The 18,398-nt window shown below is 38.2% G+C and overlaps 1 protein-coding gene across 1 annotated transcript in view; it reads right to left on the reverse strand.

The window, feature by feature from the left end:
- The window catches only part of LOC108296119 (40S ribosomal protein S3a), a 19,470-nt gene extending 3,219 nt beyond the window's left edge, over positions 1-16,251 (reverse strand). Inside the window, exon 1 of the mRNA XM_017518514.2 lies at positions 15,383-16,251. Within this exon, the coding sequence (XP_017374003.1) occupies positions 15,414-16,208 (795 nt within the window). The 5' untranslated portion in view covers positions 16,209-16,251 and the 3' untranslated portion in view covers positions 15,383-15,413. The remainder of the gene's footprint in view (positions 1-15,382) is intronic.
- Between the last annotated feature and the right edge of the window lie 2,147 nt (positions 16,252-18,398).

Here is an 18,398-nt window from a genome sequence, read left to right on the forward strand (position 1 = left end):
TTTTTGAGATGGAGTCTTGCTCTGTCACCTAGGCTAGAGTGCAATGGTGTGATCTTCGCTCACTGCAACCTCTGCCTCCCGGTTTCAAGCAATTCTCCCACCGCTGCCTCCTGAGTACCTGGGATTACAGGTGCCCACCACCACGCCTGGCTAATTTTTATATTTTTAGTAGAGATGAGGTTTCACCATGTTGGTCAGGCTGGTCTCAAACTCCTGACCTTGTGATCCGCCCACCTCAGCCTCCAAAAGTGCTGGGATTACAGGTGTGAGCCACCGAGCTTCACCAGCTTCCTCTTTTCTTAACTCCATCTCTCTGTAGACTACACACTCCAAGAGGGCAGAGATCTCATAACCTTGTTCACCATTTAATCCCTAATACTTAACAGTCCAGTACATAATAGAAATTCTATGTTTATAAAAATAATGAAGTATAACATTGACACTAAGGATGAAAAACATAACACCCAAATTAAAACTGTAGGCCAATCTCATCTATGAGTACAGATGTAAAATCTGAAATAAAATACTAGAAGTCAAAACCAGCAGTCTAATAGAAGAATCATGGCCAAGATGGGTTTACTTTAAGACTGCAAGCATGACACAAAATTAGGAAACCTAAAGAGAAAAAATATATAATTCTGATAAATGATCATGAACATCTGACGACCTCAAAATTCATCATAGTAATCATCAAAAATGTAAAATAGAGTGATATTAATATTTAATTTTATATAAAGCATTTATTCTAAGAGAACAGAAAATATCCTCCTTGGTGAATCAATAGAAGCAAAACAAGGAATAAGACAGAAGGCCTGTGAAAATGCTACTATTGTTTTACATATTTTAGCTGAAATGCAGTAAGACCAAAAAAGACACAGTAAAAATATTGGGAAAAAAGATAAAAATTATCAATATTTCAGCTTGTGATTATCTATCCTTAAACTATTTGGACAATAGGACTAAGTTTTCCAAGAAAACAACTTTCCCACTTCAGCAAGGTAGAAAAGGGCAGGGGAACACTATTCATAACAACAATAAAAATATAAAATTCCCAAGAATAAAGCTAACAAAAAATACAGAACTTACATGAGGAAAAATTTTCCAAATGAATCTGTGATATAACTCAACTCCAATCAAGCCAAGCAATTTTTATGTCTGGAAATAGATATTACAGTTCTAAAATTTTTTTCTAGTAAGTTAACTGATTGATAATATGTAAAAAAAATATGTTTTTTGAAAGAGAAAAATCAATAAAAAGCAACTTGCCTTACCAAATGGTAAAATGTAATATAACACTGAAATTTACATAATGTGGTACCAGAACAGTAACATCCAAAATGATCATAGAGGGATGTTAGGAAATACATGAAGAGATCTAAAAATTTTGAGATTTAGTGTAGGAATTTTTGGACTTTTAAATCAGCATAGAATAAATTATATTATTTAATAATTGCTGTTGTGACAATCAACTAAACATCTGGGAAAAATAAAGATAGGTCACTACTTTTAATTCATTTGAATATTTGAATATATTTTAATTCAAATATATCCCATGTAGATTAAAAGATGAAATATTTCTTAAACTTATTAGAATACTAAAAGAAAAAGTTATAAATAGCAGAAAGAAGTGGTTTTCATAAGCATGAAAACAGAGCCAAGAACACGAAAGAAAAGACTGGTAGGTAGAATTACATAAACATTTAAAATTTCACACAGCCTATAACACCTAGCATAAAAGTAAAAAGATAAAAGGATAAATCTGGAAAAGATTAATCCTAATAATTCTCAGATTTCTCAAAGATATGGGGTAACAGATATTTTTCTGACAAGGCTGACAGTACAAAAAGGTACAAACTTTCAGAAGGGCACTCTGCCAACACTTCCACAAATAAATAAAGACAAAGAAATAAATCAACTTAAATGCCACCATTACCTAAGTAGCTAATTAAATTATGGCATAGCCATGAAATACTATCTAGTCATTAGAGAATATCATATAGATTTATTGATTGATGTGAAAGAACACTCATGGTGTATTAAAAAGCAAAAATGTTTTAAAAATAATCTATGTAGGATAATCCCATTGGTGTTAAAACTTTACAAATGTATAAAAATAGAAAGACAATAAAACGTTAAAGATTATTTCTGGGTTTAAGAAACTGGGTGGTTTTAATTTTCTTCTTTAAAACTTCTCAAATTCTAAATTTTCTTCAATGAACACCTATTACTTTCATTAATTTGAAGAAGGTAACAAAAGCAAACTTGGTTGGGTGTGGTGGCTCATGGCTATAATCCCAGCACTTTGGGAGGCCAAGGCAGGAGGATTGCTTGAGGTCAAGAGACGGAGACCAGCCTGGGCAACACAGTGAGACCCCCAGCTCTATAAAAACTTATTTTTAAAACTAGCCAATATAGTGGCACATGCCTGCGGTCCCAGTTATTTGGGAGGCTGAGGAGGGAGGATCACTTGAGCCCAGGAGGTCAAGGCTGCAGTGATCTGTGATCATGGCACTGCACTCCAGCCTGGGTGACAGAGAAAGGCTCTATTTCTTTAAAAGAAAAGAAAAGAAAAAAAAGACAATACTTCCTTAGTTTAGATACTTAACTTTTACTTACGAATATTCAGCATCTCTTTTTTTGAGTTTGCTTTTTTTGTTTAGTTTTGAGACAAGGTCTCACTCTGTCATCCAGGCTGGAGTACAGTGGCACGATCACAGCTCACTGCAGCCTCGACCACCTGAGCTCAAGTGGTTCTCCTAATTCAGCTTCCCAAAGTGCTGGGTTTACAAGTGTGAGCCACCACACCCAGCCAAGAAGGGTAATCTTTAAGGAACCTTTCTCTCAGGTTCTAGAGTATCTCTTGAAAGCACTGGTGACAGAGAAATCACTCTTAGATGACAGGTAACTACAAGAACATCCTCCCAACGAGTTTCACAATCAATCGTCCTCTGTTTTGCATTTCCATCGCTCCCATCAGCTGATCCCACTGCATCTTCCAGTCTCGTTTCTTTAGTGGGAAACACAGAAGGTCTGTTTGGTGTGTATCTCTGGTATTAAGGGTTTAAGCAATTTTAGTTTTGTTGTTAAATGTCTGGGTTTGGCTCTTCATAAAATACCACTTGGTGGCAGTTACCAGAAGTAATAGCAGAACACTGAAGAGAAGCTAAGCCAAGCTAAGCCTCGTGGCTTCTCTAGTTATCCAATCCACAACCCCTCGTCTTTCACTGATTCCTAGGAGTAATTCTGGGCCTCCATAATTTTTTATTTGTTCATAAACCGAAGAACATTACTTTTCTCAGATTATCTCATTCATTCATCCCTAGTTAGGTGACATTTGCTAAATGAGCTCAGCAGCCTGGAAATAGGCATGGTGAAAACCAAGAGTTGGGATATACCCAGGGTTTAGTTTTTGCTGGGACTGCATTGTAGAAGGACAAGAAAGCTCAGGATGTTGCCTAAAGAGTGGCTGTTAAAATAGATTACGGACTTTAACACAGGTGCGATCAAAGTGAGGCTGAGAGAGCTGATGGACAGGGTGAATGTGGATGTTTCAAAGCCAGCCCTGTGCAATGCTGACAAGGTTTTCAGGATTGCTTTTCATTTGTCTTGCATTATCTGAGACTATGAATACACATTTTCAGAGAACAGGTATGGCTGTGTGCACACGTATTTATATAACATAGGAATATTTATGTCATTCTATGAGGAATAAGAAATACAAAAATTCAATAGTAGAAGGAAGTTCAATCATACTTTTTAAAGAAAGACTTTTTTCTCTTTATTGATGTGTGTATGCATGCTTCAGAGAAAGAGAAAGAAGTTATTAAAATAGCAATACAAATAGCAGCAAAGGACAACTATAATATAAGGTGCATGGGACACGAAAAAGAGCATGGTAATAGCCAAGCAGTATGCATTAGCCAGTGTGCCTTCCCCAAACCCACTCCAAATCATTTCCTGCTATGATCCAGAGCAAAGACTAGAGAACAGGAAGGTGAGATTCCTGCACAGTGACCATGCCTGAAAGATGGCTAGGTCTTCAACATCTCAGCTGAAGTGAACCACAGAGAGTCACTGTGGATGCAGGAATAAAGGTGAAGAGAGTTGAGGCATAAAATGTTAAAAGAAGTTAAAACATGTATTTCCAAAAAGAGAGAAGAAAATTGATTGTGTCCTCTTGTGACTATACTTTTACAAATACACGTAGTAAGACAAAACTAAACAAGTTTACAGTAATCCAGAAAAAAAATTGCTGAAAACATACAAATTTCTGTGATGCTGTCTTTTGAAAAACCTAAATACCAAATTGTATTTATGTTAATTTTTTTTTTTTTATGAGACAGAGTCTCACTCTGTCACCCAGGCTGTAGTGCAGTGGTGCGATGTTAGCTCACTACAACCTCTGCCTCCCAGGTTCAAGTGATTCTCCTGCCTCAGCCTCCCGAGTAGCGGGGACAACAGGCTCATGCCACCACGCCCAGCTAATTTTTTGTATTTTTGGTATAGGCCGGTTTTCACTGTGTTAGCCAGGATGGTCTTGATCTCCTGACCTCGTGATCCACCTGGCTTGGCCTCCCAAAGCGCTGGGATTACAGGCGTGTGCCACCGCACCCGGCCTATGTTAAGATTTTAACTTCCAAATCATTGTGCAGGTAGGCAAGTATTGAAAGGGAACAGGAAAAAAATCAAAGTTTAAATATGTGGAGAATGGTCACGAATTTTTTTCCTTTTTATTTATATAAATGTAATTATATTTGTGCAAAAAAGAAAAAAAATGCAAACAAGGCTTTTTTCTCTCTTGTGTAAGAATTTTCACATTCATTGTATTCCCAGGGACAGAAACCCATATTCTACCATCATGGTAGATGTTATTCGTCTCAGCATATGGAGGCATTTCTCTTCCTCTCACACTGTCATTGCTTCATTCGCAAGCATGCTTTCTGAAAGCAGGCTACAGATACAGAGGCCATGATACAAATGAAACTGAGCAGACATTGCCCCAGCATTCCCTGCAGAACCTCTTCTTTCTTTCATTGCCTATTCATAAACGGAGGAACCACTCTAAGCTTTCCAGTTGCAAGGTTTAATAACCTTTTCTCCTCTATATCTTTGCCTCTGTGGATGCAGTAGAAAGGAAAGAATAAGGCTGTTTCCCAAGTAGGGATGAAAAAGACTGAAGACTGAGAAAGTAAGATGAAGAGAGAGGGGAAAGAAAGAGAGAGAAAAAGAGAGAGGAAGGGAGGGAGAGGAGAGAAAACTATTTCCAGACTCAGAAAAGAGAAAGAGGTAAAGCAAGGTTTTTTCTTGATCTTATGCTTTAGAGGTATAACGGTAATATTATGACATAGAATGATTATTAAATATTAAAGCAATCTCACAAGTCAAGTGGCATAAGAAAGATTATATTGCTTAAAGATATTTGGAATTGAGTATATGGAAGCATCTTTTGATGAAAACAAACCTAAAAATGACTTTTCTGGTTGAATTTGGATCATATATAGACACCTGACAACTTCATCGCATTTTTCTTCATGTCATCAGTACGCCTTTCATAAGAAGAATTATAATACACACTAGCCCAAATTATGAAACCTACTGAAGTAATACTTATTGGAGGCTCTAATAATCAGAGCTTTTTGAAATCTGCTGAGAAAACAAGAGGCGTTTTCTGGAAAAGACAGAAACTTTGAATACCTTTGTGGATTAAAAGAGGAACAGGTTATTTTCAGTTTTCTAGGTCAAAAGGTTTGAAACCAGAAGAGGCATTTCTTCTAGACTTAGGTAGGGTCATAAAATCTTTTCACAAATCTCATGTTTCAGACTCTCCTGATGCAGGATGATAACCTGTCTTTTTACAAACAGGAGTTGGAGTACAGTCACATGGTACAGGATAGGTAATAGATAAAGTCTGAATTTAGAATCAGAGAACTAACGTTAGTGATTTTTTATAAGTTATATAAACAATTTTCATACAAACATTCAATAGTGCACCTTTCGCACTGCACCTTTCCCAAGATTTGGTCTCTTTCTGCCGCTGTGTTAGTGATTTATTTTTTATTTTTCATTTTTTTGAGACAGAGTCTTGCTCTGTCACCCAGGCTGGAGTTGCAGTGGCACAATCTTGGCTCACTGCAACTTCCACCTCCCAGGTTCAAGCAATTCTCATGCTTTAGCCTCACAAGAAGCTGAGATTACAGGCATATACCACTATGCCCCACTAATTTTTATATTTTTAGTAGAGACAGGGTTTCATCATGTTGGCCAGGCTGGTCTTGAACTCTCAGCCTCAAGCAATCTGCCCACCTCAGCCTCCCAAAGTGCTGGGATGACAGGTGTGAGCCACCACACCCAGCCAGATTTAATATTATTCCTTTTATCATCCCATCTATCTCCTGTTTCAATCGTTTCAATCTTTAAATCACAATCTCAGAGAAAGTCACTGACGTAGGAGAGTTGGGGGGGAGTCAATGTCACTTTTAGACTAGCGTGTCTAAAACTCTGATAGGTATAAACAAACAGAAGGCTTTCAGGAGCTAAGGTGTATTAAGGAAAAAGCTGTCCACTGAAGGGAAGAAAAGGGCCTTACCCACTTCCTTATCCCCACTCTTAAATCTAGAAAATCAGAATATGTGAAATATAATAATAATATTAACAATATTCTCTTTTGTTTGTTTGTTTAGAGATGAGGTCTTGCTCTACTGTCTGGACTGTGATACACTGGTGCTGTCATAGCTCACTACAGCCTCCAACTACTGGGCTCATGCCATCCTCCTGCCTCAGCCTCCCGAGTAGCTGGGACTATAGACACGCGCCACCACGCCGGTGAAACAATAACATGCTTTAAATCTACAATCTTGTTTCAACTTTTTGCATTCTTTAAAAAGTTATCTGAGTTCTGGCCATGATGAAGTAAGAGAGATACCAGATTCATTTACTCAACTTAAACTTTAAAACTGGACAGAATATCCAAAGAAATGTTTTTGGGCACTAGACGACAGTGTGTAGGGCAGTGACCCCTGAGAGAAAGGAGATAAAGGGGGTAAGCCCTGGGAATGCCCTTGTCCATTATTATCATACATCCATTTTACTTCTACAAGATTTTTGATTATACATCCTATAATTTATTGTTACTATTTTTGCTTCACACATTTATACTCATGAGCTGCAAAACGATGTTTTGGTCAACAAGAGACTGCATATACAATGGTGGTCCCATAAGATAATAACAGAGCTGAAAATTTTCTTTTACTTTTTTTTTTTCTTTGAGGCAGGGTCTCCCTCTGTCACCCAGCCTGGAGTGCAGTAGTGTGATCTCAGCTCATTCCAGCCTTGACTTCCTGAGGCTCAAGTCATCAAGATTACAGGCGAGCACTACCATGCACGGCACAAGCTGAAAATTTCTATTGCCTGGTGATGTCACAGTCATTGTAACAGGTGTTGGTGTTGGTGTAAAGATGGACCTATAGATGAATGAAATAGAATAGAAAATCCCAGAATAGACCCATACATATATGCCAATTGATTTTTGACAATGGTATGAGGGCAATTCATGCAGGATATGTATAAGAAAATAATTAAATAAACCTTGCTCAATCCTTATATCATAACACAGCACACAAAAGTTAATATGCAATGGATCACAGACTTAAATGAAAGAACTAAAACTATAAAACTTCTAGGAAAAATGTAGGAGAAAGTCTTTGTTACCTTGAATTAAGCAAATATATCTTAATAGGACTTAAAAAGCACAAACTTTAAAGAAACAATACAGTAGACTTCAAAATTAAAAGCTTTTTCTCTTCAAAAGATACAGTTAAGAACATGAAAAAGCAAGCTAGAAAGTGAGAGAAAATATTAATATTTGTAAAATCTTTCCAATAAATACTTGTATCTAGATTATGTAAGAACTCTTAAAATTCAGTAATAAAAAATCAAAGCACCCAGTAAGAAAATGGGCAAAAGACCTGACACTTTGTCAAAAAAGATACAAACACACAAGTACATGAAAAGATGTTCAACATCATTAGTCATTAGGCAAATGCAAATTAAAGTCACAAAAGATACCACTACACACCCATTAGAAGGGCTCACATTTAAAAGACTGACAATACCAATAATTGGTGAGGATGTGGAGCAACTGGACCTCCATTACTGCCAGTGAGAATGTATAACGGCACAGGCACTATGGCAAACAGTTTGTCAGTTTTTGTTTTCTTTTTAGAGACGGGGTTTCACCAAGTTGCCCAGGCTGCTCTCAAACTCCTAAGCTCAGGCAATCTGCCCGCCTCAGCCTCCCAAAATGCTAGGATTACGGGTGTAAACCATTGCACGCAGCCAACAGTTTATCGGTTTTTAAAAATCTTAAACATACACCTGCTACACACACAGCCATTTCACTTCTATGTAGATTTGTACATGAATGTTTATGGCAACTTTGATACCAAAACTGTAAACATTCTAAATTTCCATCAACAGGAGAATAAACAAAATGGTAGAGCCATATAGTAGAATTCTACTCATTAAAAGGAACAAATTATTGATATACAAAAAAACATGGGTTAATCTCAAACTCGCCATGGTGAGTGAAAAAAAGCTCCAGCAAAAAACAATGAGTACATACTGTATAACTCCAATTACATAAAATTCTACAAAATGCAAAGTAATTTATGTTGACAGCATGTCAGTTGTTTTCTGGGGTATGGGCAGAAGGAGGGAAGAGTTTCAAATGAGCATGAACATACTTTAGAGAGTGAGATATCCTTTATATTAATTGTGGTGATGATTTCCTTTTACTTTCAAAAGAGCAAAGAGTACAGCTTAGGTCTATTCCTGTCATATCTCACCAAACTGCACTCTTTAAATACGTGCAGTTCATTCTGTATCAATTTTACTTCAAGGAAACTTCAAGTTACCTGAGCGTGGAACTGTTCACTATCCCTTCAACCTGCAACTTCACATTTCCTCATTCACAACCCGCTCAGCAACATTGTTTTAAAAGATGAGAAGTCTGTCTGCGTAGTGTGGCATGTATCCATGAAATAAAGATACTCATTTTCTCTAACAGAAAACACAAGTGGACATGAAGGGGTCAGGGAACAACAGAGCAGGTATTTGATAACGCTAATTGGAGGGTGGAGGGAGCAATGAAATGGGCATTTGACATTTCCCTGACAGCTAACATTTCCTTGACATCTGACATTTCCTTGTTCTCTGTCATGCCACCTGGCTTAGTCCCTTACCTGGAATTGCCTTGGAAATCCCAAAGTCAACCCATCTTTATCAAATAATGCACTGTTCCAAGAAACTGCTTGAGTGTCACATGGCTTTTAGCAAAAGCACATAACTGAGCTTGTTTTCTATTGAGGCACTACCTGCTATTTAGGAAAAAAAAAAAAAAAGCCAGTATGACTATGTTCTTTCCAGCTGAATCACAGATACAGGTCAAGTTCTACTCTCTCCAGGCAATCAGCCTTTCTTGACCCCTTTAGGACCTGCTCATCTCCCTTCTTCCCTGACATCTGATCTATACAGATCACACAATTTAGTTTGTGTCACACAATTTCTCACTACAATTGTTCATTTTCTTAGCTACTGTAGTGGGATTTCTTCTACTCTTCTCCCCAAGTTTCTGGCTTTGCCTTTAAGAACCTTTGCCCACAGTCCACTCTCTTAGGGAAATACTGAGGAAGAAACTTTCATGATAATTGTTACCCATATCTCCTCCTGTCCTTTAAGAGATATTAACAGCGATTGAGAAGTTCAGTGCTGGTGCATGACCCAGCCTCTGGCTAGCTCCTTCTCTCAGACAAAGCTGCTTGCCCAGAAGCAGAGCACATTCTTTCTGGAGCTCAGCATGCAGTTCTCCAGCTGTTCTGCCTCCGATGGGGTAGAGACATGAAATTAGGGGTGGGGAGGGGGGAGGGAAGGAATGTTACAGGCCCCATTTTGGCTTTGGGTCCTAGCCATATTCTTCAACCACCTTGGTCAACAATACTGCTGATAATATATTTTAATCTCCCCATCAACAGGAATGAATGGGGAGTATGATTAATTAGTGCCACCAACATCCAAAATGCTTTCCCTTCCTTTATTTGACTATCCAAAATGTCTACCCTTATAAGTTGCTTTTTATTTGTTTGTTTGTTTTTGTTTTTTGTTTTTGTTTTTTTTGAAACAGAGTCTCACTTTATCACTCAGACTGGAGTACAGTGGTGGGATCTCAGCTCACTGTAACCTCCACCTCCTGGGCTCAGGTGATCCTCTGACTTCAGCCTCCTGAGGAGCTAGGACTACAGGTGTGCACTACCACATCCAGCTAATTTTTGTATTTTTTGTGAAGACAGGGTTTCGCTGTGTTGCTGAAGCTGGTCTTGAACTCCTGGGCTCACACAATCACCCACCTTAGCCTCCCAAAGTTCTGGGATTACAGGTGTGAGCCACCACACTCTGCCAAGTTGATTTCTTAGTCATGAAGTCTTTCACAATTCCTCAGGCCCTGATTAATCATTTTCTAGTCTTCGCCCCAAAGTATTTTTTTACTCCTTCCATGGTATTTATTCTACTTGTCATTCTAATAAATGTGTGTATATATATCTTTTGACATGAAAAAAGTCCTTATAGGAAGGAACTATATCACACTTACCCTTGTTTCAGCCAATTCAGCTTAATTTTTATGTACATTTTATATGAATTAGCTTTGTAATTTCCTGTTTATGGTTTGTTTTCATGGAAATTGTAGGTTCAACAAGACAGAGAGTCACTTCTTGTTAACTGCTGTATCTCTTCTACCAGTGTGGAGCTTGATACAGAATAAATGCTCAGAAAATATTTGTTGAATTGAGTTATACTTTCTCTTACACATTTAAATCCATGTTTATTAAATATTTGTTGGGCGATGATTGATTGATGGGAGACAGGGATATGCAGAAGATGACTCTAAAACCAAAGTACCATTTTATTTATTGCAAAATAACACAATCAAAATGACAACAGCAAATTTGTGTTTCCTTTGAAGATAATGTTAAAATGATAAAAATTTTTGTCTTACCCACACTGCACATTGTCCTTTGGAGTTTTTATATCTATATGTTACTACTCTGTTTATTGTATTCAGTACAAAGAATAAAACACAATTTGCATCATCACTAACTGCTCGTTTTAAAATAATAAATTTCTAATTAAAAACAGGTTTTTCACATTGCAGATGTAAGAAAATCTGGGAGACAGAATCCAACCAATCTAATAGAATTCTGAAATGGTGACTCAGCAAGGGTGTAAACTACAAGGTCAATCAGACCTCTAACAGCTTTCTGCTGTGTTGTCTGCTACTGCAAAAAATAGGTCAGATATCGGAGTGCTCTGTTGTCCAGCCCAATGGCAATTGGTGCCTCTTGGCCTCACAGGGGTCCTTTGAATTACCTCCAATAGCTCAGTAGCACTGTATCATATTCTTTTATTTTAGATGCTCAAATTTAGATCTATTAGCTAATGGATGAGAAGGGGAGGGGAGAAAAAGAAATCTCAAGAGAGCACCTAATAAAAATAAATATGTATCTAGTAAGTGACTACGACTACTAATTGTCCTATCTCATGCTGCGTCCTTTGAGAAGGATGTGTCTACCCTCTACAGGCTTACAGTATGGTCAATTTATACAGAAACCATTACCAAACAATATGAAGTGAAATATGAGGAAGCCTGGAGTTTGTGATATAGCCAATCAGAACAGAGAAGACAGATTACACTTTGGGAGGTCAAGGCAGGCAAATTGCTTGAGCCCAAGAGTTTGAGACCAGCCTAGGCAATATGGTGAAACATTACAAAAAATACCAAAAAAAAAACGGCTGTGGTAGTATATCCCCTGTAGTCCCAGCTACTGGGGAGGCTGAGAGTTGGGAGAATTGCTTAAGTATGGAAGGTTGAGGCTGCAGTGAGCCATGATCACATCACTGCACTCCAGACTGGGCGACAGAACAAGGCCCTGTCTTAAAAGAAAAAAAAAAGTATTGGCTAGGCACAGTGGCTCATGCCTGTAATCCTGGCTCTTTGAGAGGCCAAGGTAGGCAGGTCACTTGACCCCAGAAGTTCAAGACCAGCCTGGGCAACATGGTGAAATCTCGTCTCTACTAAAGATACCAAAAAAATTAGCCAGGCAGATGTCTGTGGTACCAGCTACTAGAGAGGTTGAAGTGGAGGATTGCTTGAGCCTGGGAGGTAGAGGCTATAGTGAGCTGTGGTTGCACCGCTGCACTCTAGCCATGGCAGAGCAAGAGCTTGTCTAAAAATAATAAAATACAATTGAATTTATAGCTATATTCTTCACTATTATCACATAGGACTCCCTCAAAGTTGATGAATGTTACGGAAGTTTTCCATGTATTTACACATGGAAAAAGATCCAAAAACATAGTTACATCAGAAAAGCAAAGTATCAATTTTACAGTATAACCCAAATTTTGTTAAATACATGATGTATTTGTTATATATACTATTTTAACACATATAAATGCATTATGACATGTTCATTTAAAATCTAGAAAACTATAAACTGTATTAATAGTTTTAACTTTGGGGGAAGATTTTATAGGAGTGTTTTCACTGTCCATATTATGTTTCTGCATTTATAATAAGAATATATTACTTCTACAACATGAAAAAAATTAAATATTTTAAAGGAAAGCATTACTCAATAAAATAAGGAAACCACAAAGGAAGGTTTGGAACAGTGTCTCCCCAGATCCATCATGTTCGGAATCCCCTGGGATTGCTGTTCACAAGAGCAGACCCTTTAAACATAAACCATACTGAAAGCTTTATTGTTCCAGTTACATGGGCAAAAGAAGATACCACTTGTACCTGCATATATATGATTTCATGAGAATCTTTCGATGACCTGACCTAAAAGCAATCTCTAGCCCTCACCAGAAAAAGGAAGGAAAGAAGGAAAAGATAATCTCTTAATCATCTGTAATGTGGTATTCTGTAGCACATTAGGTCAACCCATTCAAACTCTACAACTTTGCAAAATGGATACCATCACACTTATTTGAGATTAGGAAACTGAGGCTTAGAGACATTAAGTGACTTGGACCAATCTACCAGACTCCAAAGCCTAGGTTATACCATGTTGTTGCTCAACCAGGACTTAAGAATCTAAGAATTTAAATTGATGGTAGTATATTAATTTAAATTCATACTAATGTACAGACAAAAGGCTACAATAGCAATGCATTTAATATATGTTCTGCTTTATGATTCACAAAGCATTTTTCGTCCACTGTTATGTTTTATTTTCTCCTTATAACAAGCAAACTTATGAGCAGTCAGACAAGCATCACTGCCTCCATTTTACATATAAGAAAAAGAAATGCAGGAAGTGGCAAATGACTACTCTCTAACCCTTTCCTGAAAGCAGAGGGAAAAGGCAAGAGGGAGAGGGAGATGAAGAGGTGGAGAAGGAGAGAGGGAAGAGGAGGGAGGGGGAGAGAAAAGGAGATAGTGCCTAGGAAAAGGCAGCTTCATGGGGTAGAATAGAAGGAAAATGTAAGTAAGGTTGGCAGAAAGCCAATTTTGTCCCAAACAAAGAAACAGGAAAAAAATAAGAACTATGAAATTACTAAGCATTGTGTACTAACCAACTAGTAGATGAGAAAATCAAATAAAGTGGATAAGCTGGAATGCAAAGATTTTTTTTTTTTTTAATTTCAACTTAGCTGGAAGTCCTTAATTCTGATAAGAGAAATGATAGACGATAAACAGCTAAATAAAACAGAAAGATATGGAGTGATAGGAAAGAAAGGTTACCCTGAGTTTTGATCTTAGAAGATTCAGGGTAATTTTAAGAGGGTTTTAGGCGAATATTAGAATAAGAATTGTTTAGTAACAAATGAGGATTAATCAGAAGATAATAAAATATATTAAAATATCTACATTCTTTCAAATCTTGCTCCAAGTAATTTTTCTATATATATTATATTAATTGTTATTGTCAGTAATTGGAGATTTAGGATTTTTAGATTTGTTGAGTTTATGCTTACAGTTTTTTTTGAGACAGTGTTTTGCTCTGTCACCCAGGATGGAGTGTAGTTTATGGCTCACTGCAGCCTCAACCTCCTGGGCTCAAGCAATCCTCCCACCTCAGTCTCCCAAGTAACTAGGACGACAGGTGCATGCCGCCATACCCAGCTAATTTTTGTATTTTTTGTAGAGATGAGGTCTCATCATGTTGCCCTACCTGGTCACAAACTGAACGCAAGTGATCTGCCCACCTCAGCCTTCCAAAGTGCTGTGATCACAGGTATGAGCCACTGAGCCTGGCCTGGTTACAATTGTATAGAAAAACATACCTATATAGCATAAGTTATATTCTGCTGGAATACATTATCCGGAAGACTGTCCTCAGTTGAATCAAACTCACAGTCATCCCTCATGGTACAGCTCAGACAGAAGTTCCCTTCAGGACACGTTTCATGGTCACATTTTTTCTTTGTGCTTCTGTAGCACTGTATGCATAATCTTATCACTTCCCTGGGTTTTGTATCTGCTTCCCACTCTACTATACGCTCTTTCTGGTACAGGATTCTGTCTTATCCATCTTTATATTCTTAGTGCCAAGCACACACAGTGCCTGATGCATAGCTGGCTCCATAAAACCTGCTAAACTGCTGCATCACTGAGTGTCCTCCAGTGTGGACAGGTGGCCATCACCTAGGCACCAGCATCCACCTGGTGGCAGCAGCCCCATCAAGGGGGAAGTTAACAGTTTCCAGGGAGTTGGTCTTAAAAGCCTGAATCTGTAAAGTCATAGGAAACCTGTGTACTGAATATCTAAATCCATACAACAAGTTCATGCAAGGCCCTAAGGCTTTTGTCTTTGTGTTCTCAGAATCAATCACTGATGAAAATTACAAGAAAAAAGTTTTGGCTGGGTGCGGGGGCTTATACCTGTAATCCCAACACCTTGGGAGGCTGAGACAAGAAGATCACTTGAGCCCAGAAATTCAGGACCAGCCTGGGCAACATAGGGAGACCCTTTCTCTACAAATAATTTAAAAAGTAGCCAGACATGCACCTATAGTCCCAGCTTCTTGGGAGGCTGAGGGGGGAGGACTGCTTGAGCCCAGGAGGTCAAGGCTGCAGTGAGCCATGATTATGCTATCACACTGTAGCCTGGCTGAGTGAGGCCTTGTCTCAAAAATTTTTTTAATTAAATTATATATAAATTAAATTAAATTAAAAAGCAAATCAGTTTTACGAATAGGTAAAGCAATTTCACAGTACTATTAGTTTTTTTTTTTAAATAGGTTCCAAAAATAACTTTTTTTTTTTTTTACCAGCTATCAAATTTACTAAGAATGTTCAGAAGCAAACCATCACAAATAAGACTTTTTATTTGCCACTATTATAAGTCTGAACTTTAAACAGATTCTTGGACTGGTGGTTCGTATCCATCAGCTCGTTCAACTTTAGCACCTGTCTCATCCCCAGTGGCTTTTCCAGAACTACTGCCTTCACCATGAAGCTCCATGAGTTTTCCCAATTCAAACTTGGGCTTCTTCAGCATTTTTACTTTTCTAACGAAGACATCATGGAGAGGATAAATAGATTGGCAAGCCTTTTCTATGTCTTTTCCAATGCTGTCTGGAATCAATTTATTGACCACTTCTTTCAAGTCATTTGTCTGCACCTCTCGGGTCATGATTTCCATCATCTTCTTCCGGATTTGGCGGACCTGTTGGTGCTGAGCATAAGAGGTCTTCCGTATCTGATTGTTGCGTTTTTTAGTAAAACCAACACAGAACAGACGAAGCAAGTAACCATCGGTAGTCTTGACATCAACATGAGCTTCAATCATTGTCTGCCATTTTTTGACCATGGAGCACATTTTGTCACGGGTAAGATCCATGCCATGGAAGTTAGTCAGGCAGTTTTTGCCCTGAACATCTTCAGTAATTAGCTTGAATTTCCTAAATGCAACTTCATCATTCTGCAAATCAGCAAGACTAACTTCAAACACTCGACCCTTGAGGCCATCAGATGCAATTTTGGTTCCTTGGGTCCTGGTGACTAGCGTCTTTCCAATATTTCTTATATTGAACATAGCGGGTGCTTTCACATCATACCAATCTTTCTTAGAAAATGGATCAACCACTTTCTTCTTGGCACCCTTTTTGCCGCCTTTCGTAAGCCGCTTATTCTTGCCAACCGCCATGGTGCTGCTCAGAGAGCCAAAAGGGCCAAAAATAACTTTATCTATCTTCTTGGCTATTAAAAAATAAATACTCGCTGAAGAAATTAAACCTCAGAAATACTTTTTCTTACTGACCCAAACAATATTAGTGAATATAGCTCAGCTTATTATTGATTTTAAACTTCCTTTAGTGCTTTTCCAGTTATCACAGAATATGGTCTTTGATTTTTTTTTAATGTAGAAAAGAACACTTTATGTGGGAGGTTCAGGAAATTCTTTTTGTTGTTGTTTTCGAGGTGGGGGGGTCTTCCTATCTTGCCCAGGTTGACATCGAATTCCTGGGCTCAAAGCGTCCTCTCTCCTCGGTCTCCTATGTACAGAAACTTCTTAAAGAATATTTGCATTTATACCTTACTTGAACATCATTTATCCATCCATATCACAAAAATAAAAATTGAGGCACCTTCCTAATTGTGTCTCAAAATATCAGAAAACGATCCAGTCACCCTTGTTAAGAAGCTTTTACAACAATGGAACGAAGGCTCTGCCCAGCAATAAATTAACTATTACACAAGGCACTAGGCCAAAGGATTTCAGAATTAGCAGTGACTCAGGATTGCTGTTCATACAAAGAGAGAGAAAGAGGAACTCCTTTTCATCCTCATCAGCTCTCAATCTGTGTTCTCAGAAGTCTCTAAAGTATCTGCAGATACTTTATGCTCTAAGGAAAGCAGTAAATTCAAGTCATGTATTATTTTATAGACTCTCTCAATCTAGGCAGTTTGGGTTAAAATCATTCCCAGGTTCACTTGCATTTAATAGACCTATATTTTCCCAGCTTTTTAAAACTTTCAGCCCCCTCCCTAGGCCACACCCCTACATACTCATTCAAGCACACATCAGGAAATATTGACAACTCCCATTTTATTTCACTCAAATTCTAGTGCCTACCTGTACTTCAATCCATTTCTTCCACTAAAAGAAAACTCTAGAGAGAAGACAGTCATATTTTCCCTTTCCACCCATTGTGATACTAAGGACAATGTAATAGGAGTGTCTCTTTGTGCAAGCAAAGCCTACAGACAGCTTCCATATGTGCTGCCTTGGAGCTGGCTTTAGCTCTCTGGAGCAAGGCCGAGATTTAATGAGGCTTTCCATATTGAAGATCACAATGGTGTGCTGAATAACAGGGTCTCTGCAGGAAACTACACATCAATTCTAAAGAATTGCTTATGGCTCAGTGACAACTGAGAATGACCCCTGACAGCATTTCACAAAGCCAGCCACGCACACCCAGACCCCTATCTCATGAGCCCCTAGGAAAATAGGTGCTATACAATAGAGGAAGCTCTTGTTCACAGGTAGAAAAGTTCTATCATCTATTGTCTTCCCAAAACATTATCTTTGGCCTCTGCCTCCAAAAAGTATCAGCCACCTTTCAAATTAAATATTAGGGTAGAGGAAGAGAGAAAAAGGAATTCTAGAAAATATAATTTCAGTAACAAAAAAATTTATCCTTTTTAAACTGGAAAACTCAGGTATCCTGCTTCTATGAACCCTTGTTCTTAAAAAAAAAATGTACTCCTCTCTTTGCTCTATGGGCTATTCTTTATACTTAAAGTTCTTTTTATCCCTAAATTCCAGACCTTATGGAGAGATATAAATGAGGGTGCCTTAGTCTCTTTGTGCTGCTTTAACAGAATATCTGAGACCAAGTAATTTACAAAAAAAGCCAAAAATTTATTTTCTCATAGGTCTGGAGGCTGGGAAGTCCAAGATCAAGGCACCAGCATCTGGCAAGTGCCCTCCTTCTGCATCCTCCAAAGGGGAGAAACAACATGTCCCCATATGGCAGGAGGCAGAAGGGCAAGAGAGAGCTAACTCCCTCCGTCAAGCCCTTTTATAAGAGCACAAAACCTACTGGTGAGGGATCCGCCTCCCAAGTTCCATAAGCATCTCCCCAAAAGGCCCCATCTCCCAACACTTTCACATTGGGGATTAACTTTTAACCTATAAATTTTGGAAGGGATACAAACATTCAAAGCATAGCAGGAAGGTAAACCAATTCTTTTTCATGAGAACAGAAAACAGACAAACAGTAACAAAAAACAAACACAACCAGCCCTAGGTGCTAGTCTTGTTTCTGCTAGTCACCCCAACTCTCATGGATCCCAAGCCTCCTTATGTATAAAATAATAGGGTAACACAACT

Source organism: Cebus imitator, unplaced genomic scaffold (assembly GCF_001604975.1).
Source record: "Cebus imitator isolate Cc_AM_T3 unplaced genomic scaffold, Cebus_imitator-1.0 Scaffold682, whole genome shotgun sequence".
NCBI lineage: Eukaryota > Metazoa > Chordata > Mammalia > Primates > Cebidae > Cebus > Cebus imitator.